The following is a 24104-nucleotide window of genomic DNA, read 5'->3' on the forward strand; positions in this document are numbered from 1 at the left end:
TCCGTCTGCTCTGAAGCTCCTCCCTCCTTTCCGCTCTTTTCAGGGCTGACTGCCCCTCCAGCTTCCACTGCTAGACAGACTTCCTCAAATGCAGATGAGCTTGTCCGCACGGAAATCCTCCAGTGACTCCTGTTTTTAAGACGAAGTCCCAACTCCCCAGCCCGGCACTCAAGATCTGGCCCTGTGCGCTCTACTCCTCACCATTCCTCTACCCTCAAATGGTCTCTGCCCCTCCTTTGCCTAAATAATTCTTCATGTCAAATGTCATCTCTCGGAAATCTCCCTGCTCCCACCCCAGCACCCTGGCCAAGCTGCCTCCTCTGGCTCCATCGAATCTTGGGCAAACGGAGGTGCTGTGCGGGGACCACATGAGGGCTCGGCGGGGGCTGCTCACGGTGCCTCACTAGTCACTCTTCTTCCTCCTCAGTACATGACAGCGTAGGCTTCATTCCTCAGCCTCCCGTTCAGCTAGAAGTGGCCATATAACTTCACACTGGCCAGAAGAATGTAAGCCAAGGTGCTGCGTGAAACTTCTCTGAAATGTCCCCCAAAGAGGGGGGCTGGCCCTTCTCTTCTGGCTGGAACGAGGAGGGCATGGCAGGGCCTCTGGCTGCCATCTGGGCCCATGTGACGACCTTGGCAATGGAAACCACACCAGGCAGAACTACAAGGCAGGAGCTGTGGTCTCTGACATTGCCAAGGGCTGGTCCTGCCTCAGCCAGACCACCTCCAACTCTGAACACGGGAGAGAAAATAAACTTGCTTGTTTAAACCACTGTTATTTTCAGAATTGTTCTGGTAACTGGGCCTATTCAGACCAGCGCCCTCCCTGTCACTGCCTCATGCCTCTCACGTGAACGTAGGCACACTGAGTGACCCAGGGGTTCGAAGCTAATTCTGACTGCCATCCTCACTGCGGGGCACATCTCCATGGTTAGAGCGCTACCCTCGAGTGCCCTGAGCACTGACCACCCGAGCTGTCCCTCTACAAGGCCACAGTGAGTGGTCCACTGGTAGGAACACTATCTTTTACATCCGTGTTTCTGGCCCCTGGTACAGGATATGCTACTCTCTATAAACACCGAAACTGGTTTTTCTGAAGGAAGCAGAGAATATCTAAAGTGTTTTCCACCTCAGCAAGATCCAATGAGCCAATCTAGGCCAAGTCTGTGCCCATCTTCCAAGTAACTACTAAGAATCCCTCTCTCTCCCCAGAGCTTAGTATTTTTTATATGCTTATAGACATTTTACTGGGAAGACATCAGGGCTGCTGTCATCCTCAGATGCGAACTGTGACCTCACAAGAGTTAAGAATCACTGCACTGGAAAAACTACTGTTAAAGAAACTGTCTTTAAAGCTTAAAAATTACTTACTTGCTTTCCATGAAGTATCTCCTTAACATTTAAAAACAATATGAACATCTTTTAGAAAGTAATAACAACTTGCTCAACTTTTCCTATCCTGGAAGGTAAAAAGTTGTAACATTTAAGTATGCTTGTGAATATTTTCCTTACCTGTTATAAGCTCCATTTCAAAAAACAGGATTGTTAACTGCGAGAAATATTCTAGAAATATTTATAACGCAAACAGAAGGAGCTATGATTAGAGGTGGAGCCTTCTTTTATCATTTAGCTTTAAGTATGAACCTGGCTCCAGAAATGGACTTATCCTAAAAACTGGCTGGCACTGGGTGGGCGCTGATAACTCTAGTTCCCAGCTAGCGATCACAGACCAGTTCCACGCGCTGCTCCCCTGGCAACATTCATGCTAGTGCCAAGTCAATAACCGATCAATCTTTCATCTTATTTAAAAAAGAGATATAATATGCATTTAATTTCATTCAATAAAGCAATTCCACATAACTTACCATCTCTTAGAAAATTCAGGAGACAGCAAACATCAGACATGAAAAATTACAGGAACGCAGTGTGATGCAGTGGAGAGGAACGAATGCACCATGGCAATCAGGAGTTGTAATTTAAATGTACCATAGGAAGAAAAGCAAAACTACCGTAATTTATTGCTGTATCTATGCTTCCCAGTATAGCTATAATATTATAAGTAGCTACAAAGTGCCACCTTCTGGTTTAAAACTGTGGAACATCATCTTTATTTCTTTTTAAATGCCATTTTTTGGTGGACGTATAACAACGGCAGCAGTTACAAAATGTTGTCTGAGTACTTTTGAGAGCTCAAAACAAAGACCTGTGTATAGGCTGAATAAAAAGATGTTCAATTAGTAGTGCACACAGTGTAACTTTAACAACATCTTTCATTGGAATTTTCATGTAAACCTTAATAGAGATGTGACTCACAGAGACCAAAAAGTAAAATATCTTTTCCTTTCACCGTTTACTGAGGTGCTCTGCATTCTCGCAAATGATTTACAAAATACAAGAAACGCCGCATGTGGGTATTAGGCGTGAAGTATTTCATTTTCTTACAGAAGGGGCAGCAGGAGGACAGGGAACCTAGTGGACACCCTGTCGCCACCTTTCCCAAGGACGCACGCCCTCAAGAATGGCAGCGGAAACCTGGCAGCAAGCCACCCTTACAATTCTTTTTGGTTGTTTTAAAATACAAGCACTTCCTGACATTTCCCTCCCCGGCCCATGAGCCCCACCCCCACTTGGCAGGATACAAACCCACGTCCTCTTGCTTAGTTTTCCCCTCAGAATTATTTACAAGATGCTTACAGATACGGTACAAACTAGTATGAAATTAATGATAGTTTGCATTTCCAGACACACTCCTGTGGTGAAATAAGCACACCACGCCAATTCCGAAGGCCGGTCCAAAGCTAAGGTGACTCAGAGGCATTTGCATCCGTAACCGCAGAGACGGGCTTCTTGCTGGCTGGGATGGATTCGCCGACTCTGTCCTCAACAGTGGCCGGGGCCTTGGGAGTGGGGGGTGTCACACCCACGGTGAGTGTGGATGCAGCATCTGCCCTTGCAGTGGTCGGGACAGGGTCGGAGGGTGGGCTGCCGGTGGGTGGGAGAGAGGACAGCAGCTCTGTGGAGCCTGCCGTGGAAGAGACCTCTGGAACCAAAGGAAATGACGGGAGGAACTCGGATGGCATGGGGAGAGGTGCAATGCCAGGTAAGTTTTGGGGAGGCAGGGAAGGAAGAGGTGGCAAACCTAGGACAAAAACGGCATAGATCACACATCCTCCCAGCACTAGAAGAGCAGCAGTCAGCATCACACGACTATTAATTTGCATTTCGTTAAGGAAACAGAAGCTGAGGAGAGACAATACAAATCACAACTTCTGATTATCCTCAGTTGGAGGCCAGGACAGAGTTAAATATTCACTGCAGGACCAGCTGGCCAGGAGGAAAGGTTCCCTCATGTGACTCAGCCCAGAGCTCAGGGAGGAAATGATTCTCCCAGCCAGGATGGACAGGAGCCCACCCAGCCTGCGATGCAGCTACACCGAGTGCCCAGCAGGAGGACTCCACTCTCGGGGGCAAGCTGCAGGTGGATTTAAGCTGCCCTCTGGACAGACAAGAGGAAGAGGAGACACAGGGGCCAGGCCTCCTGTGAAGGTTTCGCAAGGGAAGGGCCTGCTGTGTAGCCCCTGGCATTAGCCTCACCAGAAGTACTCAGCCTTTATAACTATATTTATAGTATAACTATTTATAGGACACTTGGCGGGTTCACTGTAATGATTTTTAAATGCAGATGAAGGGAAAGAGTATTACTTCTTTAAGAAACAAAGGAAAAGCAGGTTGTAAAACAGGTTTGGGGCAAGCTGGGGACTGGTGAAACCCTTAATACTCTTAGAGTCTGTCAATCTGGGGAAAGGGCAGAGCCAGAAGCCAAGAATACAGGGCACAAAAGAAAAGACAAAGGGAGCACTGAGACAGTAAACATTAGCTTGAACTTATTGACTTCATTTGTTTTTTAACCCATTGCACTGAAAAGCAAATGGGTTAATGAGGATGGGTAACGAGTACATGTAGATGATGAGTGTTACAACAGGGGCCGTTAGAAATGTGACAATGCCAGGGTGTAATAAGATCACTCGTTGACATCACTGATGGGCCAAATTCCTGAGATTAGCAATTAAAAGTCAGACCTGACTTGTGGCCATCTCAAAGCTAAAGATAATCTGGGCAATCATTAACCAGAAGAGCAGACTTGTGGGGACATTCTGCTGCTTCATTTTCATCAGTGCACAGAATATGAGTGTAAACACTCCGAATATCTGTGAACTTAACTATTTGTAGCTAAAATCTCTCACAGTTTTTGTTATAAAAAATTTGTTAATAACGAAGAATATTTATCAAGTAGCAAGCCCAGCTAGCCTCAGCCACACAAAACAGGTGTCACTACTTCCCGGGTGGCAGCTGCCCAAAACATGAGGAGAATCACAGGGAGTCATCTGCCCCCACTGAGTGAACTGCACACACCTCCCATCCAACTCAGCCCAGCAAGGCCACGCCACTGCTCTTTATTTCTACAGCTGGCCTTTGTGTGCTTGAGCTGTCAGGTGCAGGAGAGGAGAAAGGGGGAGGAGAGGCAGCCAGGCAGGGGAGCAGCACAAAGACATTCCTCCTCCTCTTCTTTTTCAAGCTTTTTAAATAAAAAAGATTGATTTTTATTTGAAGCAGCTGAAATTTGTTAAACTGATCTGCCCTTGCCAGGAAAAGACTGAAATAGAGGACTGCCTTTCCTGGATAAAGCTTTTTATTAGACAGAGTCCTAGGAAGGCAAGATGGGCAACATACCCGGGTTCATGAGTTCCGGTAAGCTGACACCTGGCACGACGTGCGGGGCAGGGAGGTTGAGATTGGGGAGGGCAGGGAGGTTTGGTAGTCCTGCTGGTAAAGGCATCAGACCTGAAAAGAAGGCAGAGAACAAAAGATAAACCATCCAATCCTTGCATATTGAAAAAAATACTACCCACTTCAAAGTGAGAATACCAGAAGTCCACTTACCGTGTGGCAGTTTTATATCATAACAACAGTAACAATAACAAAATCTCTCCCAAGTGAAGCATCCTTCTATACCTAAGTGATTAGAAGGCTAAGTGGGTAAGGGTTAAAACTAACACACACTTCTGAACCCAAAAGCAAGAATGATGCTGGCCTATGTCTTGGAGAAGGGGCTGACTTATCTCAGCAAATATGGAACTGATTTTCTTTGATCGTTGAAGTTTACAGTCTCTCAGGCTTTTTTTTTCTTTTTCCTTTTTAATTTCAGACTTACAGTTGCTAATTTATATGAAGAATCCCCATGTATATCTTTCACTCTAACTTCTCAAATGTTAACATTTTACCAAACTTGCTGTGTGCACACATTTGGTTAATGGCTTAATATGTCTGTGTAATGACATCTTTAGCCATACAATTAAAGGCTCTCACAATGCAAGTATATTTGATCACTGAAATAATATCTGATCGTTATCTGCTGGATAAAGGGACTTGGTCTTCACTGGGAACAGTAAGTGAAATAAACAAAAATCTAACCTAACATTAGAGCTACTGAAGACTCAAGTAAGGAGTGCTCTCCTCCAGGACACAATGTCTTATTCACTAAACAACAACCAGAAAGCCCTGTGCTGAAGGACGGACAGTCTATATACTCCTTATTCCTGCCTCAGGCTGCACTGGGGGCAGGGAGGATGGTTGGCTGGGGTTAAGGAGCCCAAGGCTCAGCAGCTGACTAGCTGGTGACAGCAGTTCATTGCCACTTGGTCTCACTTAACACAAAGTTACAGCAGAGACAGAATGAGAGTAAAAGACATAAATAGTCACCGCATAGGTAGAAATTTTTTTTCATTGTTTTCTAAGATGCAAAATATCAATAAAGCTATTGTTATTACATATATGTCTCCTGCTACTTACCTGGTAATGTAGTAGCTGGGTTCATTGGCGGCACAGAAGTGAGGGACTGGTTTACTTGTGGTGGCAATAATGGTACTGTTGGTACACCTAAAATAAATGCACAACCTTTTAAAAATTTCAGTTGATAAGGAGTGAGCAGACTATCTCGGACAGTCTTCCGTCCCTTCCCTCCTGCCATGGTCAGGTCTTCACTCAGTGTGACTTTAGTCAGTTGGTCTCTAGCTGCATCACTGCCACAGCTCATCCACCTGCTCTGCCCTTGGCCCTTCGCAATGGCTGTTAGCAGACCGTGAGCCAAGAGGGCGGGGGGCTCTGCAAGCCCTCTGCAGCTAAGTAAAACCGGGTAAGAGTTTTACTCCTGACCTAAGCGGGGCTGGATTAGAAAACTGTTTTGGAAGTTTGGAAATGGGATACAAGGATCCTCATCAGTCTCTATTGGGCTCCTGACCTAAAAGGCCACGTACACCTGGGGCTGCTGGGGGGCTATATGCCCCATGAAACAGTGAATTCTGGTCTGTGAAAGAGAATGATGTAGATGGCCTGAAAGAGACAGAAGAGCATGTGGACCTCCAGAGATGGGGAGAATGACCTGGCTTCCTGAATCTTCATTTCCTTTTGACCTTTCCTTGTGACACTCCTTTGAAGTCTAGTACATTCCCACTTTTACTGCTGTTAGCTTGAAGTGGTCATGTTCTTTACATTCAAGTAACTCTTACGATACCACCTAATGAAGATTACCTATTAATGTTTACCACCTACTCATGTGGGAGGTTTCGCTGATGTCCAAACAATAGTAATACTGCACATGGATTCTAGATTTTGTCTTACAGAGATCTGCTTAAATATGGTAGCAAGAATGAATTGTGCCTGAAAGTATGAAGCAACCATTTTCAGATAGCTTTTAAAATTTAGTTAGTCATGTGTTTACTTTTTTGCAGAAATTGGAGCCATGAAAAAATAGGAGAGGGTTCTTTGTTTTATCAGATTCTCAAAGGGGCTGGACGGTTGGTTGGTGTGTTCAGTCTTTAAAGTTTGGGTGGGGGGGGCACCTACTATATGTCAGACATTGTTCTAGGCACTGAGGAAATTTACAGCATAAAGAAAATAGAAATCACTACCTTCTGGAAATTTACATTCTGATAAGGGGCAGAAAAAGAAAGGGAGACAGGAAGTGTGAGAGGATCACATCGATTAATGTCATTTCAAAATGATATATTCATTTTCTGAAAATTTCTTAATCCAAAATTTTCAAATCCACAGAGGTGTTTTTTTAAAGCACATACTTTAATGTTTCTACAGTTACTGTCTGGGCTACTTTGCAGCAATATAATTAAAGCAAAGACAGAAAAATAAATGCCTAACAAAAAGTGGGTTCTCACATGTTATAATGCTAGAACATCTGAGTGTTTTTAAATTTATTTACTCAAAGTGAAAATGCTGATTTCTTTCAGTCTCCTTTGAGCAATTTCTGCTTTATTTATGTCTCTGTCTTTTAATACTCAAGAAACCATTTCTCTACAGTGTAATAAGACCAGGGATCTCAGTGCATGTGCATATATGACAATATAAGTATAACTGTAATGTAATTAGGGAAGATTTAAAATGCCTCTCAAAAGAAACTGGAACTTGAAGAGAGATGTCAGCTATCTCCTAAAGCCAGAACACTTTGCACTGGAACACTCACCGCAAAGCCAGGTGAGAGTTATCAGACACAGATTGGATTGCTGTCTTGGGAAGTCTATCCAGGAATAAACTAAAAAACCATTTCTTACATCTGATGGGATGTAAGAAAAAAATCTTAATATCATAAAAAGAACTCAAACACTGCTTGAATGAAATAAACTTTAAAATCTCTTCCAAATGTATCTATGACTTGATACTGATGACATTAATATTTAATGTCATCCAAGAAATACTCTAAAACTGGACTGTGGTGATGATTGCACAACTCCATAAATTTACTAAAAATCATGAATTCTATACTTGCAGTGAGTTAATTTTATGGTATGCAAATTATACCTCAATAAAGCTGGGAAAAAAACCCAGCAAAGAGCAGGGGGTAGGGAGGTACATTATCATACTGATAACTGGCGATGCTGGGCGGTGGGGGCTGGTTGTTCTACTTGTTACGCAAATGAATCTTTATTAATAGTCATCTAATTTTGAATATGTTTCAAGTTTTTAATTGTAAAAAATTTAAATTTCATACGTATCTTTGGGAAATAAAACAAAGACTCTGAAAAGATCTGAGATTTGAACCTAGAGGACAAGCTCCAGGGATCATACTGTTGACCTTAACTGCATCTTGATGGGCTGTTTTAAATCCATTCGAGAACAAAGTGGAATATGATCAAATTTGGGATATAAATATTTAAAAAAGAGCTCAAGAATAAAAGGCTATTAATGAAATAAAACTAAACCATGTCACAGTATTTCATCCACTTATTCAACATTAGTTGAGTATATAAAGAAAGAAAACCAGGAAACAGGAGATTTAAAAAAAGGAAAGGATAATTCAGAAAGAGTCATGTACCACAATGTGCATTGCAGCACTATTTACAATAGCCAGGACATGGAAGCAACCTAAGTGTCCACTGACAGATGAATGGATAAAGAAGATGTGGCACATATATACAATGGAATATTACTCAGCCATAAAAAGAAACGAAATTGAGTTATTTGTAGTGAGGTGGATGGACCTAGAATCTGTCATACAGAGTGAAATAAGTCAGAAAGAGAAAAACAAATACTGTATGCTAACACATATAGATGGAATTTTAAAAAAAATGGTTCTGAAGAACCTGGGGGCAGGACAGGAATAAAGATGCAGATGTAGAGAATGGACTTGAGGACACGGGGCAAAGTGAGAGAGTGGCATGGACATATATACACTACCAAATGTAAAACAGACAGCTAGTGGGAAGCAACCACATAGCACAGGGAGATCAGCTCGGTGCTTTGTGACCACCTAGAGGGGTGGGATAGGGAGGGTGGGAGGGAGACGCAAGACGGGGGAGATACGGGGATGTATGTATATGTATAGCTGATTCACTTTGTTATAAAACAGAAACTAACACACCACTTGTAAAGCAATTATACTCTAATAAAGATGTTAAAAATAAAGAAAGAAAGAAAGAAAGAAAAGGAAAGGGAAAAATAAACTCTATCAACATACGAAGTTAAGAACTGTATCATGTGACCAAGCAATTCTAATTTCTGGGTATATAACCAAGAAAAATGAAAACATATGTCCATGCAAAAACTTGTACACAAATGTTCATAGCAGCATTATTCATAATAGTCAAAAAGTAGAAACAATCCAAATGTCCCTCAACCGATGAATGGATAAACAAAATGTGGCATATCCATGCAATGGAACATTATTTAGCCATAAAAAAGATGAAATATTAATATATACTATGACATGAATGAACCTGGATAACACTATTCTAAGGGAAAGAAGCCAGAGAGGAAGGTCACAGAAGACCACACATATTATATGAAATGTCTAGATTAGAAAGAGAAAGTAGATTAGTAATTGCCTAGGCCTGTGGGATTGGGGGAAAACAGGGAGTGACCGGGTACAGGGTGTTTTTGGCGGGTAATGAAATGTTCTAAACTGATTGAGGTGATGGTTGCAAAACCCACTAAATTGTATATTTTAAATGGGTAAATTGAATGCTATGTGAATTACATCTCCAGAAAGCTGTTGAAAAACACCAAAACAAACAAACAAAAAAGGAGTATATTAGGTAGAACAAGGAGTACAGAAAAAGAGGAGATAGGTGTATGTCCCCTGAGCAAGACTGAGTCCCTAGGAAAGGAATGGTAAACTGCTCACTTTTGTATCCCCAGTGTCTACTACTTAGGGGATATGCAAACATTTGTTGAGTAAATAGGGCTATTAAACAGAAATTAAAGGTAGAATCCTGACTCTACAACAAGATAAGCCCAAGATCTAAAATTGTCTGAAAAGAGGTTCAAATGCCTGTGATGATTCAATACCAGCTTTCAGACAGGGCCTGTCAATGCAGAGCACATTTACAGTTTTCAAAGTACACTGGCATCAACTTTTAAAATTCTACAGCTTGGGACAGAAAACAGTATCGTGTAAAACGAAGTCCACTGAAAACAGAATCTATTTTTCTGCACACCTGTACTGAGAACATTACTGACAGCTGGTGGAGTTGAGCTAATAGAAAGTCCAGACAGACTCTGTTCAATTTCTGTAGTTCCTGGTGATGACAAAGACGGGGGATTAACTGAGGACAGCTGGACCTTCCAAAAAAAGAAAGAAAAAAGGAAAATTACTCAAATTTACTTAAAAGAAAATATAAATATTGGCTCTCACCGGTCCTACAGATACCTTTTTCGATCATGTATTAACTGTCAAAAGTTTTCACCTGGCACTTTGGCTTTCAGACACTCCTTCCTAATTTTCATACATGCCAAGGACCACGCACTGTAAACATCTCCCCCTCCTGTCACTTCCAGTCTTTTAACACATGGCATCTAGCCCATCATACACACTGTTATAGCCACTTCGACACCAGGGGGAGATTCTCTCTCCTCCTTCCTAGCCAGCCAAAAAATATTATACTCAACCCTTAAAGCACGACTGCTTTCTTCTTCTTTGAATTCTCAGCCAGTTTTGTGTTTTTAATTTTCACTGCTCATGGAAGAAGTCAGCTGAAGTCTTAATACCATGATAGATTCCTTAAAAATTTCTTAAGATGTCTAACCTCATGAGTCCTCCTTACTTTTTCTCATCAATGAATGAATGTGGCAGCCAGATCTCCACCTTCTGGGAGCATGGGGTGGGGGTGGGAATGAATCTATATGGACTTTACAGATGGGTGGATGGGTGATTTCACCTCTGAATCCTCCAACTTATGCCAGCTCCAGTGCCCTCTGGCACATTCCAACATAACTTGTATTCTGGCCCTTCTCCCTAGCTGCCATTTCACCCTCTGGTCTTCTCAGACTGCCCATAGCGCCTCATCTGGGGCAGAGAGCACTGATTGGGGCAGCGGATATGATAGCAGGAGTCTGAACATACAACAACACTGGTTCTGGTTATGAGCCAATGGTGGATGTGGGTGAGGAGAGGTTACACTTCCCCATAGCTCCCCTTCACTTCCTCTAGAATTGGGGATGGCCCAACCATGCACCATAAAATGACAGTGGCAGCAGCCCTTTCTTTACAACTGTAGCATTTTCTTTTTGAATGTTTGGTTTTTATTTAGTCATGCATAAGAGTTAACTGTCCTGTAAGGCCTGCACAGGAAACATTTTAAAAGCCTATAAGCCTGCACAAATACCTCTTATTCCTTAAAAAGCCTCACTTTGATCCTGTAATACTTCCCACACCCCTAGCTCTCTTTGCTTTCCCAGTCAAGTTTCTTGAAATAGGAAGCAGCAGCTATCATCACCTTATCACTCACCACTCACCCTTTATCTCCTGTAAGTTGGTATCTGCATCCCATCAAGCCTTAAGTTGCTCTAGCCCAGGACATGTTTTTTCACTCTTTCTCTCACCTGACTTCTCTGCAGTACCTCACATAGCTGCCTATGCCCCCTTTCCTGAAGCTCTGTTCTCTCCCTTTGGCCTTCTCCTGAGCTTCCTTTGCTGAATGCCCTTTCTGTGCCCATCCATTTAAACACTAGGGATGTTCAAGATTCTGGCCTCGGTCCTCTGACCCACCCAGGCCCAGTCCCTCGATGATTTTTATTCATTTTGATCATTGGATTAAATTACCCTCTCTCTGCTGATTCCCAAATCTGTATCTCTAGCCTTGCCCTCTTTCCTGAAATCTAGAACCAGAAAATATTCATTTGGATATCCTACAGGAACTTCAAATCCAACATGTCAATATTCAACTCATCATCTGCCCAGTCTCAAATAAGTGCTACCACCCCACACATCTATTCATCTGGGTGGAAAGTTATGGTATAATCAGGCAGTAAAGTTATCTTACCTCCATAAATCCATCTTTAAGAGGAGTAATAGGTGTACCAGTCATCTGTCCTGGAAGAGAAATTTTCTTTCCTTCTTCAAATGGGCGTGTAGGTATTCGATGCAAATAACCATATCCAATGCCACATCCTAGGCTATGAAGATATTTTTTTCTTAAAGTTATTGTTATCAATCACAGCTTGCATTTTTGAGGTTTTGAAACAGAAAAACAAATCTCCATTCTTTTAAATACTGTCATCTTATCATAAGTCTCTTCTGACAACCCTTTATTAAATAGCACCCTTCTTTCCACCACAGACACTAACCGTACTCTCCTTTATTTTTCTTCAAGTATTTATCACCATCCAACACATTGCCTATTTATTTGTTTATTTTGTCTCCCCCAATAAAATGGTAAGGTCCTTGAAGGCAGAGACCTTGTTATGTTTACTGCCTTAACAGTTCCTGGCACATGGCAGACACTAAATAATTATTTGCTCAATGAATGACATATAGCCTTTCCACTGAAGAGCTCCAAGCACTTTTGCATGTTGATGTCATTTACACAACCTATAGGTCTATTTCAGAACCTGACACATTATCAATCCAAATTAATCCAGATTCCTTCTAATTCATCCTCCCAATGACACCAGAGGTATTTTTCTAATAAGATACAATCACTTTCCAGAGTGATCTTCCCATAGTCTGTTGTCTTCTTTCCAGAGTCTGTTGTCTTCCCAACATTCCCTTGTCCTTCTTCCCTTTGGAGAACTACTCCTCTGCCATTCTGTGCAGCACGGGTGGGACTGTCAATCAGGGGGCCTGTCCTGCCCAAAACAAGGAGTGGCTCATGACCAGAGCCAGGCCAATTTACCTCTCTTGCCCAGGGCTGCAAATCTTGGAAGCGACAGAAAAAACCAAAATGGCTTTATCACTTCAGTAGAAAGTGACGAAATTGCCAATTAGTTCTTCCTTTCTAAAACCCTAAGGGTGTCTGAGTCCTGTCCTTTCTCATTCTGAGTCTTTGATTATATGAGTGACTCCATAGCTATAAATTCATGTCTGCTGCAGCTGGTTTCTACTATTTGGAACCAAAGAACCCTCACTGTTACAATATTATAGAACTAACACTGCCCGAAGTATATCCAAACTCCTGACCAGGGTATTTAAGGATTTTCACAATCAGGTTCCAACTTATGTTTCTGTCACAATTGCCTTTATTTTCCAAACTACTTGCACTTTCTGAGTAGGACATGCACAGGTATCACTGTGCCTCTCTCCTGCCAGGGCAGCTGTTATTTCCATGGGTACTACTACCACCAAAAGCGGGGAGAGCAGGCAGTGGCCAACTTCGGCTCTTCCTTATCCAAATGTGATTTCATAACAATGCTTCATATTAAAAAATTACTTGTTCCCTCTTCTCTCACTTTTCCTCCCTATACCATCAAGCTGCAAATTTTGCTGAACTGGATCTCAGATAGATTTAGAGGAAGAAAGAAAGATTAAATAATTTATACTGATCAAATACAAGCCTTTCAGAGGTAGCTACATTTAAAAACAAGGTGCTTATTAATCAAAAGAACTAAGTGGTGGTAGAGGAGGCACTTGAGGCAAGAGGGAGACCTCCATAAATTTAAAGACAGCCCAAGAATGAAGCTAAGAAAAATGTGCTGTAATGAAAGTAATGTGGTCAGCCTCTGAGGAAGGAATGAAAACCAGAGGCACACATATGCCAAATGGGGGCAGACTCAGGAAAGTGGTCTGTATGGGCCTGTCTAAAGCAACGGCTGACCAGTGGTACTAAACCACATCAATAGGAAAAATGTCTTCCATAGAAAAGGAATAACTGCTAAAGTCTAGAAAAGAAGGGCTCTAAGAACAAGAATGTAGCAGTATTTAGTCAGCATAATTAAAAATTAATGAACTAGCAATGTTCTTTGCTGCTGAACTTCACCATCTAGAATCTCTTCCGTAAGACTTTGATTTCATGCTCACCAAGCAATCTTGTGGTAGTAATAGGATCTAAGTATTATTCTAACTGGAGAGGGGTTATTTTTCTATTGTAAACTGAAAATTTGCCTCTCTAATGATGACAGAAGCTTCTTTGCAAATTTAGTTTATATGAGGCAGTCCCTCTGAAATGAAATCAACTTTGAATACCTTAAGAAGATCATCTTTCTGTGTGTTTACAAACCTGGACAAAGGACAATGATAACTTGGTCAAGTATGGCCCCCAGACAGGCCACATTTTCTATCTCATTTTCTCAAATTGCAACAAGTTAGCATTCTGGTGGCAATATACATTTAGCTGTAGAACCTCAGGTAGTGTGGGTAAAGGTACTGTGAGCAAACAGGCTTTCTCCGTCTGCATCAGCTAAGCCATCCTTTTCCCAGCAAGTGCTGGAACTTTTATAAAACACTGGTAGAAGTTTCCAAACTCTAGGCTTTCCTATAATTCTGGTTTACACTCAACAATTCCTCAAATTAAAAAAGGTTCTTAGAACTTTCAAAACAATGAAAAATTTCAATTTAAACAGTAGACAGAAGACCTAAAGATACCATGTTAAGTCAGCATGCTTTGCTTTGGTCTGGCCTTTTGAAATTAGGGAACTGACTTGATGAACAGTCCCAGAAAACTGATTTTATAAAGTTTGCTTTTATGCTTGGCTTGATCCTCTTTCTAAATTGCTTTTTATTGTTGTTGCAATTTTGTCTAACTTTTGGTTAAAATCAGCCTGTCCATTTCTAAAAGGTAACAGTTTCCACAAAGTGCTAATAAATTTCCCCAGCAGCTACAGAAAGTTATACTGTATTGTCCCACTGCTGAGGAGGGAATTTTAGGAAAATAAAATAAAACTGAAAACTATTTTAATAAAATAACAAAACAAAGAAGTTTGTTAGATCAGAAAGAAAAGGACTGGGTATGTGTACCATGCTCAATAAATATGTGCTTTAAAAATATGAATTATTGGATTCAATATTCTAGGTCAGCTCTTTCCTTTTCTCAAGAGAAGTCTTACAATAAACCAATAACTTGTTTCAAAATAAAAACAATGTTTACAACACATCTGACTGGTAAATTTAAGTAGTCATAACTTAGTCTAAAAAATGACCTTACCTGCCTTCTCCACCCCATGCAGAATTTGGTGTAATAATCACTTCTCGACAGTTATCAGTGTCTGTATTATACACATAAAGTTTCAATGGTTTTGCTTCATGTGTTTCAATAAGGCTGAACAGATCTTCAGACTGCAAAAGCATTACAGGAGAAAAATGTTTTTGTTACTGAACTTTAGAATAGTAGGTCTCGAACCTGACTAATATCTAAAACAACAAAAACCTAAAACAAACAAACAAAAAACACACCTAAAACAACAAGAATGAAAAAAATGACATACACAAAAACCAGATTCTGGGCCCTGCTGCTGGACATAAAAATCATTTCTTAAAACCAATACTCCAAACGAGGTTTAATTCAATATATTACCTATCTACACAATGCAAGGCCTCATGTCCAGTTCTGTAAGACCTAGTCAGCAATTTTAGTAAAAGTCTTCTATACCCAAATTCTACATATTCTGCTTACTATCCATTATTAAGACCTGGTTCTCTGGGCACCTTATTTTTTCTCTCATTTGTGATTTAGCAATATATACTTCCACTAGCTAACAGACAAGGAAAAGGATCCAGCTAATACAGCTAAGCCAATTTTGTTACCTTAGAAAGGAGAAGAGAAAAGGAAATCAATAATCAAGACGAGGATTCAATTTAATCTTGAGGTACAAGAGATTTCTAATATATACCATACACAAAATCTGTGCAATTGCCACAGAGTGTATTTTTTCGTCACAGCTGTACCTAGTAAGACACCTCCCAGATTTCTGTTTAACACCCTGGAGCGTAAGCTATCTTGATCAGCAAAGACCTAAATTTCAACTTTAAATGTGAAGTGTGCAAATATACTTCTGAATTTAACCATTAATGAGAAAATGTTAAATAATTGTTAGTATTAATAAACAAACGAATTACCTCATTCATGACCATATCTGCTCCAATGATATAATCACTATGAGGTCTAAGACCTGCCAGTGCTGCAGGAGAATTTGATTCCACTTCCTAGGATGACACAAAAACAACCCCCCCATCAAATTATTGCATATAAAATAATCTTCCAAATTGTATAGTTCAGTCCTTAATTATAGTAATTTAACCCCCCCTGTATTTTTCTTGTTAGAGATGTCAGATCAGAAACTATAGGATATATATATATTTAATCTCCCAAGCATTAAACAACCCACAATATTTAACAAATATTTAAAACATTTCTGTAGCTATTTGCTTTATTTTATTTTTTAATATTTATTTATTTAGCTGCGCCAGGTCTTAGTTGCAGCACTTGGGATTTTCGTTGCGGCATGCGGGATCTTTAGTTGCGGCACGTGGGATCTAGCTCCCTGACCAGGGATCGAACCCGGGCCCCCTGCATTGGGAATGCAGAGTCTTAACCACTGGACCACCAGGGAAGTTCCTGTAGCTATTTGCTTTAAAATACCTTCTTCTAATGGATAAATCATTAAAAAATAGTTCTTGGGCTTCCCTGGTGGCGCAGTGGTTGAGAGTCTGCCTGCCGATGCAGGGGACACGGGTTCATGCCCCGGTCTGGGAAGATCCCACATGCCGCGGAGCGGCTGGGCCCGTGAGCCATGGCCGCTGAGCCTGCGCATCTGGAGCCTCTGTTCCACAACGGGAGAGGCTACAACAGTGAGAGCCCCGCGTACTAAAAAAAAAAAAAAAAAAGAAAAAAAGAAAAATAGTTCTTAGGCATCATATTTGCTTCTCTTCCTCAAGTTGTTTTTCTTTTTCACTAATCCATATTTTAAAAGCAATCAATTCTGATTTTCAGAAACTAAATATAGCCTAATAATACCCCTACAATCTCACCAAATTGGAGAAAACCACTATTAAAACACCTTTCTATACTGTTTCTTAAACTGCAAGTAACAATTCACAGTTGATACCTACCAACACATGCCAAACGTTTTCATTTGCCCCATCAAAGCTGCAGAAACGAATGCTCACTCCCAACAAGCCCTGGCCACCCCACATGTTACTTGGTGTGACTGAGGTCTCTCGCAGCTCCAGTGTTTTACTACTGTAGATAAGCATTTTTACAGGCTTTTCAACATTTGCTTTCAGTAGATCCTTAAGAGTATCATTGTCTTTATTCTGTAAACACATAGAAATTTTTCTTAATAAAAAACATTTACTTAACAGTAAAAATCTAATGTTAATTATCTTACCTTAAGCATCCCATGGCCCTACTGGAATAATATTATTAACATAAATAAAACATTCAATAGGTGGAGGTTTCATTAACATTCAAATACTCCTCAAAGTAAAAGAATGTCAAGAAATTAAGAATTTATGTTAGTGTAACAGAGCAGGACCCTATGGGGCCTTCCTGTGACAGGCCTTTCCCCCTATCCTCTGCTGTAGTACCTCTCTGAAGTACCCACATAATAGTATCTCATGCATATTTCCTGAGTTTTTCAAATACTAAAAACCACCACCAAAAGGAAGAAATTAACTACCTGAAGATCATGAGCAGGTAGCCTCCAGACCTACTGGTGGCTAAGGATTGATCAACATTAACCAGAGAATTGTGCATGAGCTGATCACATACCGTGGGACACCCCTCCCCTCCCCTTGCCTTTAAAAATGCTTTGTTGAAACCCTTCGGGGAGTTCAGGTTTTTCTGAACATGAGCCACTCATTCTCCTTGCTTGGCCCTGCAATAAACCTTTCTCTGCTCCAGACTCTGACATTTCGGTACTGTCTGGCCCCACTGTGCATCAGGCACATGAACTTGTGTTCAAATAACATTAGGAACAACTCCATAGCTGACTATGGAATTACAGAATTTGCAAGCTAACATTATTTGAAATGATCCAGGGCTTCAATGATAAAAAACCAAAATAGTCCACAAGAAGACATATTACTAACAGAGTTGGTATGACTTTGATTTTAAAAATCTAAAACATCTGCTAGAGTTGAAGTTTAACTTTAGACTCTACTCCTACATATACACTTTATTTACTACAAACTGGCAGGAAAAGAAAACGGAAACAGCATGTTAAATATTTCATTACTGTTGTGAAAAAATAAGACTGTTGTGAAAAAATAAACTGTTGTGAAAAAATAAACCAACAAAGCAGCCATTGTCATAAGAATTTCCTTTACTGAAATTATAGTTTCCTTCCTATTGGATTTTACTACATGTAAACTGAAAGCAACTTATAAAAAGTGGGTTTTTGTTGTTGTTGTTGTTTTTGCGGTATGCGGGCCTCTCACTGTTGTGCCCTCTCCCGTTGCGGAGCACAGGCTCCGGACGCGCAGGCTCAGCGGCCGTGGCTCACGGGCCCAGCCGCTCCGCGGCATGTGGGATCTTCCCGGACCGGGGCACGAACCCGTGTCCCCTGCATCGGCGGGTGGACTCTCAACCACTGCGCCACCAGGGAAGCCCATAGAAAGTGGTTTTAATTGTGCACTTCTGGAACACATCTCTGTATAGTTTTGTAACATTATTTCTGTTGATATATCAGGGAATTGAGCAACAAGAAAACTGACAAGTTACTTGAGAATGAGTCTTTACTAATCCATTTGCCAATAACCTACAAAAGTCTGACATCTTTGAAAAAGCAAAAGAGCAACAAAACCACATCTTTCTGCTTAAAAAAATTAAATATTTAACATATAAAGTAAAAGTCTCCAGTGATTTTCTTCTCCTAAGATTATCACTGGAGTGTGAGGTATAGTATTCTATATTTGACATTCTCATGTTTACTAACACAGGGTTATTTTATTGGTATCATACTCTAAATAATGTTTGTAACCAATGAATAAATATCCATCCCAGATAATTTGAAAAATTCCATTTTCAAAAGATTACAAAATACCATAGGCATAACTATAAAAAGCTGAACTTACTAATCTCGAACCATTAATAGAAACAATAAAGTCAAAGAATGGCTCCAGTCCAGCTCTATGTCCTGGGGAATTTTCTTGTACCTGTAAAAACAAAAATGCCAAAAATGAAAAATGCAAAGCTTAATTATGAATCAAAAGCTAAATTTTAATACCCATCACTTTTCAGTAAAAATAGATTAATTTCATTGATACAGGTACCCACTAGTTCTCTTATTTCTCTTTATCTCCCAGATAATGTCCCTGCAGCTCCCTAAATTCTACTCATTCTTTAAATTCATCTCGTACATGAGGTTTTTCCTCTATGGTTCTATTTCACACCACTTTCTGCTTTTTGGGGGGTGGGGGACAATCCTCCCAGCATTTAGCGCATGGCATAGCAGACAGTTAATCATTACAACTGAGTGGCAAATTCAAATTAATTTATTCTACTTATTACATGACTACTACTAGCAAGGCACTATTCAATTACAAAACTAATGTAGGAACATAGCCACTGTTATCAAGACATTTATAACCTGTTGAGGAACAGGCAAGAAGAAGGAGAGATGGAGGACACAGACCTCTAATAGCTGTAATACAAGCCCAAAGATGTTAATGGTTATAATGGAGGTACAAAGTTCTAAGGGGAAGATTAAATCTGACTGAAGAAGTCTCACAGAAAAAAAAATGACATTTGAATTGTGCTTTAAAAGGGGGTAGAACTTTCAAAGGTGCAGATGGATAAGGGGATGAGAAAAAACATTTGAAAGTTAAAGACATAATATGAGTAAAAACCCAGGGGGAGCCTGAAAAATGAGGATCATAATATAGTATACCTAGAGCCAACAGGGTGGTATGGGATAGAAATGAATTACATGCAACATTTTGTATGAATCAGCAGTTTTCAGGGTGTAAAGATCCATGGCTTTCCTCAGATTCTCAAAAGGTTTCTCCTCAACCCAAATAAAGTGTTAAAACCATGGATTTTGTGCAATTCTTTTATTTTACAGGTGAAGAAACCATCTTATGACTTGCCTATGGCCTTACAGCTGGGTAGTGGTAGAGGTGAAACTCAAAAGTATATAACTATTAGTCCAGTAAGAAGGCTGGAAGGAAAGAATGGAGCTAGACTTACAGAGGATTTTACATTGAAGATTAAGATTACCTAGTTTCTCAACAACTCAAATGTTTAGCATCCCCAATTTGAAATGGATTAAAATAAACTATTAAATTTCCTAAATTTGCAGTAATATAAATATTGGTAGCTAGTTATGGTAGTAATATGACAAAAGAGCAAAAAGTTAATACAGAACATTTTGCATTTCCTCTAAAATATTTTCATAACGTTTTAAGGAATTTTTATTCTGCTTGATGTTACTAAATATGGTCGAAACTATCCCATGAAAAGAGTTTGCATTGATATTTGTAGGCTGAACTTATACAATAGTCTAAACAGCTCTAATAGTCAATTCTGAGGCTAATGCAAGTAACAGATCCACATCCATCCATACATCAATCTGTAGCTATTCACACAGTAACAAATCATTTTAATGCTTTCAAAATGGAACCCAAATTGTCCCCAGAATATGTCCCTCTTATATCAGACTTCTTGGATTAATGAGACTTGATCTTGGATTAATGATACATTCATTACTATTTGGATTAATGTTACCTTTCATTCATTTAAAGCCAAATTATACTATCATTGCCTCTGAAGAAGTAAAACTAGATTTTCTTCATTTGTCACAGTAAGGAATAGTTAGTTGTCCATTATAAAGATAGCTCAATGTTTAACTTGCTAAAACTGACCTTGTTTTATGTAAAATTTCCTGCAAATGTGGGATTAAATAATTTTTGTAAATTAAACGAGTTAAATATCAAAGGGACTTATTATTTAAAGGTGTTGGCTCGCTAATAAAAATAATCAGTATATACTGTTTATTTTCTTTATACTCAGTTTTCTTAAATGGGGCCTATTTTATATTCCAAAATGGCAGATAGATTTCTCCTCAAATGGCAACTCTGAAAGGAAAATGGTGGCTGCCTGGAGCTATTATGAGAAGAAAAGAGACGTCAAGTCACAGCTAGCTGGCAAAAAAAGTCATAATACTCTAGGTGTAAGATGCCTGCCTATTAGGTTCCTATCAATTAGGTTCGAAATGCCTGAGGTGTAAAAAGAGAATAGTTAGCGCAGACCCTAGGAGCCCCCTCAGAAGGGAACTTCTCATTTAACGGGGTCCACATCTAATCATCTAATTCTCTGACTGGAAATGTTTCCAAATGACCATTTTATCTAGAAACCAACTAGTCCATTGATCAATTTCAGACTTCTCCACTGAGGCTGCCAACACTTCACCTTTTAGTTAAAAAGGGCTAAAGGCAATACTTTTGTAATATCACCACCAACCAAGAAAGGTGATCCCACACACTGATTCTTATCATGCCACCCTCCAAGTATCAAGTTTTACCACTATTTGTTTGAAATGGAAAGTTTCCAATACCATTAGAATTGTTCTTCCCCATAACTCTAAAAAGATTTAATAGCTAAATTTGGATTCTAAAATAAATAAATAATCCTTTCTCTATTTTCTATTTTCATTTGCTAGAAACATCGATATCTCTGTTTCTAATGGACCCTGAAATTAATTTCTTTCCTAAATTTATTTACATCATTAGTACCAGCACAATTCTGGCATCTAGGTATCTTAATTACTACTAGGAAGCCAGCAGAGGGAGCCCTAGAAAATGCTCTCTTTGACCCTAATTCATTTAAAGAAAATTTCCTATATTTCATAGCATGGAAAATAAATTCTACTACACCACAAATTAAACATCCACAAAGGTAAGTTCCTCTGGCAGTATTACCCACTGACAAGAATCTCTTAGGCACCTAATCTCTCAAGCATCAGATTACCACTTCAATACTTTGTTCCCTATGAGGTCTCATGATTGTTGATTCGTCTGTTTCCTTCAAACCATCTTAATTTAAAAAAAGAAAAAACATAATATGCCCGGCTCCATGGGCTATTTAATTTATTATTGGGCCAAATATCACAGCAATTTAAGATGAACAGATTAACTTTGAAAGTTTAATAATTAAGATTTTACATGGGGCTTCCCTGGTGGTGCAGTGGTTGAGAGTCTGCCTGCCGATGCAGGGGACATGGGTTCGTGCCCCGGTCCGGGAAGGTCCCACATGCCGCGGAGCGGCTGGGCCCGTGAGCCATGGCCGTTGAGCCTGCGCGTCCGGAGCCTGTGCTCCGCAATGGGAGAGGCCACAACAGTGAGACGCCAGTGTACCGCAAAAAAAAAAAAAAAAAGAACTGTGAAAAGATAATAGAATTTTAGAGCCAAACTGACTTGATTTTGAGTCATGGTTTGCCTACTTATTAGCTTTTTGAGCTTGGGAAAGTTTATCTTCCTGGGCCTCAATCTTCTCATCTGCAAGGAAGAGAAAATGCCAGCTACTTTACGAGAATATTGTAGAGACTGAATGAATTTAAGTTCATAAAATGCCTAGTGAAGTCTCTGACATATGATAGGAGTCCTACAAATCTTAAACTCCTCTTCCTAACTCCACAATCACCACCTGAGGGCAAAACTTTATAACCAATTAATTCCTGGACACTACATTATTTTTCTAGCCATGTATTAATTATCTCTCACCTCTTAAACAAAAAAAGAGAAAAAGACATAGAACGTCAGTCAGCTAGGTAGAGGAGATAAATCATTTTAAAAAATGTTGTCTCTCAAAAATCAATTCTATATGGACGTCAGATCTAAAGGTCAAATGTAAAACAATAAAGCTTTTAGAGAAAAACATAGAATATCTTTGAGATCATCAAGTATGAACACTTTTCTTTTTTTTGGCCACGCTGCATGGCATGTGGGATGGGATCTTAGTTCCCTGACCAGGGATCAAATCCGTGCCTCCTGCACTGGAAGAGCCTTAACCACTGGACCGCCAGGAAGTCCCAAGACTTCTTAAACTGAACACAAAAAGCTAACCATAAATTTTTTAAAAACTGATAAACTTTACTAAAACTATGAACTTCTGCTCATCAAAAGACACAATTAAGGGAGTGAAATGATACAACATAATATCCAACAAAGGAACTGTATTCAGAACAAATTCAGAATTACTGCAAATCATTAAGGAGAGTGAAACCACAATGAGATACCACTTCACATTCACAAAACCTGCTAAAGTAAAAAAGACAACAACAAGGATTGGCAAGGATGTGGAGAAACTGGAACCCTCATACTAAAATGGTGCAGCCTCTGTGGAAAACAGTTTTGCAGATCCTCAAAATGTCAAACAGAGAGTTATTGTATGACCTAGCAATTCCACTCCTAGGTATATAACCAGAAGAAATGAAAACATGTCCATGTAAAAACTTATACACAAATTTCATAGCTGCTGGAAAGTGGAAATGTCCTTCAACTGATGAATGGATAAACAAAATGTGGTACACTTATAGAATGGAATATTATTTGGCAATAAAAAGGAATTAAGTATTGATATATGCTACAACATGAGTGAACCTTGAAAACATTACGCTAAGTGAAAGAAGCCAGTCACAAAGACCATATATTGTATGATTCCATTTATATGAAATGTCCAGAATAGGCAAATCCATAGAAAGTAGATTAGTGGTGACCAGGGGCTGGGAGAAGGAGGAAAAGGGAGCAACTGCTAATGGGTATGGAGTTTATTTCTAGGGTGATAAAAAGGTCCTGGATGGCTGCACAACTCGGTGAATATACTAAACAACCAATGAACTGTAAACTTTAATAAAAGACTGAATTTAATGGTATGTAAATTACATTTCAATAAAGCTGTTTAAAAAAGAAGACAGACAACGAAATGGAGAAAAGACTGTAGCAGACACTAAACAAAAGAGGATGCTGAAGTGGTCAATAAATATGAAAATGTGGTCGACTTCAACCGTCATCAGGAAATGCAAATTAAAACCACAATGGGATACCACTACACACCTATCAGAATGGCCAAGATGAAAAAGGGAAAATACTAAGTATTATGAGGATATGGAACAATCAGAAACCTTAATTGCTGCTAGTGGGAATGTACGTTAGTAAGCTATTTGGCAATATCTATACTAAAATACACACATCGTTGCAAATATTCCACTATTTAGTATACCCTGTAGGAATGGGAATACATATGTTCTCCAAAGGCATACATAATGTAACATTCATAGCAGCACTATCTGTAACAGCCCCAAGCTAGACTGGAGGAGTTCAAGGCTTACCTGTTAAAACATTCTCTTCACATGTTTTATCAAAATAAATCAAAGAGCATGTTCTC

The 24104-nt window shown here is 39.7% G+C and overlaps 1 protein-coding gene and 1 non-coding gene across 3 annotated transcripts in view; both read right to left on the minus strand.

Annotated features, from left to right (window-relative positions):
- Positions 1–1803: 1803 nt before the first annotated feature.
- The window catches only part of GORASP2 (golgi reassembly stacking protein 2), a 29434-nt gene continuing 7133 nt past the window's right edge, over positions 1804–24104 (minus strand). The window contains exons 2-10 of one of the 2 annotated variants that reach the window (XM_024765719.1): positions 18797–18877; positions 16832–17035; positions 15839–15925; positions 14928–15058; positions 11832–11964; positions 10008–10131; positions 5854–5940; positions 4735–4845; positions 1804–3142 (exon numbers count right to left, since the gene is read on the minus strand). In XM_024765719.1, the coding sequence (XP_024621487.1) occupies positions 2802–3142; positions 4735–4845; positions 5854–5940; positions 10008–10131; positions 11832–11964; positions 14928–15058; positions 15839–15925; positions 16832–17035; positions 18797–18877 (1299 nt within the window). In that variant the 3' untranslated portion in view covers positions 1804–2801. The remainder of the gene's footprint in view (positions 3143–4734; positions 4846–5853; positions 5941–10007; positions 10132–11831; positions 11965–14927; positions 15059–15838; positions 15926–16831; positions 17036–18796; positions 18878–24104) is intronic. The other variant, XM_024765720.1, reaches the window with a different exon arrangement.
- Positions 16260–16332, minus strand: TRNAG-CCC (transfer RNA glycine (anticodon CCC)). Its single transcript has one exon. It is a non-coding gene; the product is annotated as a tRNA-Gly (tRNA).

The sequence above is a fragment of the Neophocaena asiaeorientalis genome, unplaced genomic scaffold (assembly GCF_003031525.2).
Source record: "Neophocaena asiaeorientalis asiaeorientalis breed wild unplaced genomic scaffold, Neophocaena_asiaeorientalis_V1.1 scaffold721, whole genome shotgun sequence".
Lineage (NCBI taxonomy): Eukaryota > Metazoa > Chordata > Mammalia > Artiodactyla > Phocoenidae > Neophocaena > Neophocaena asiaeorientalis.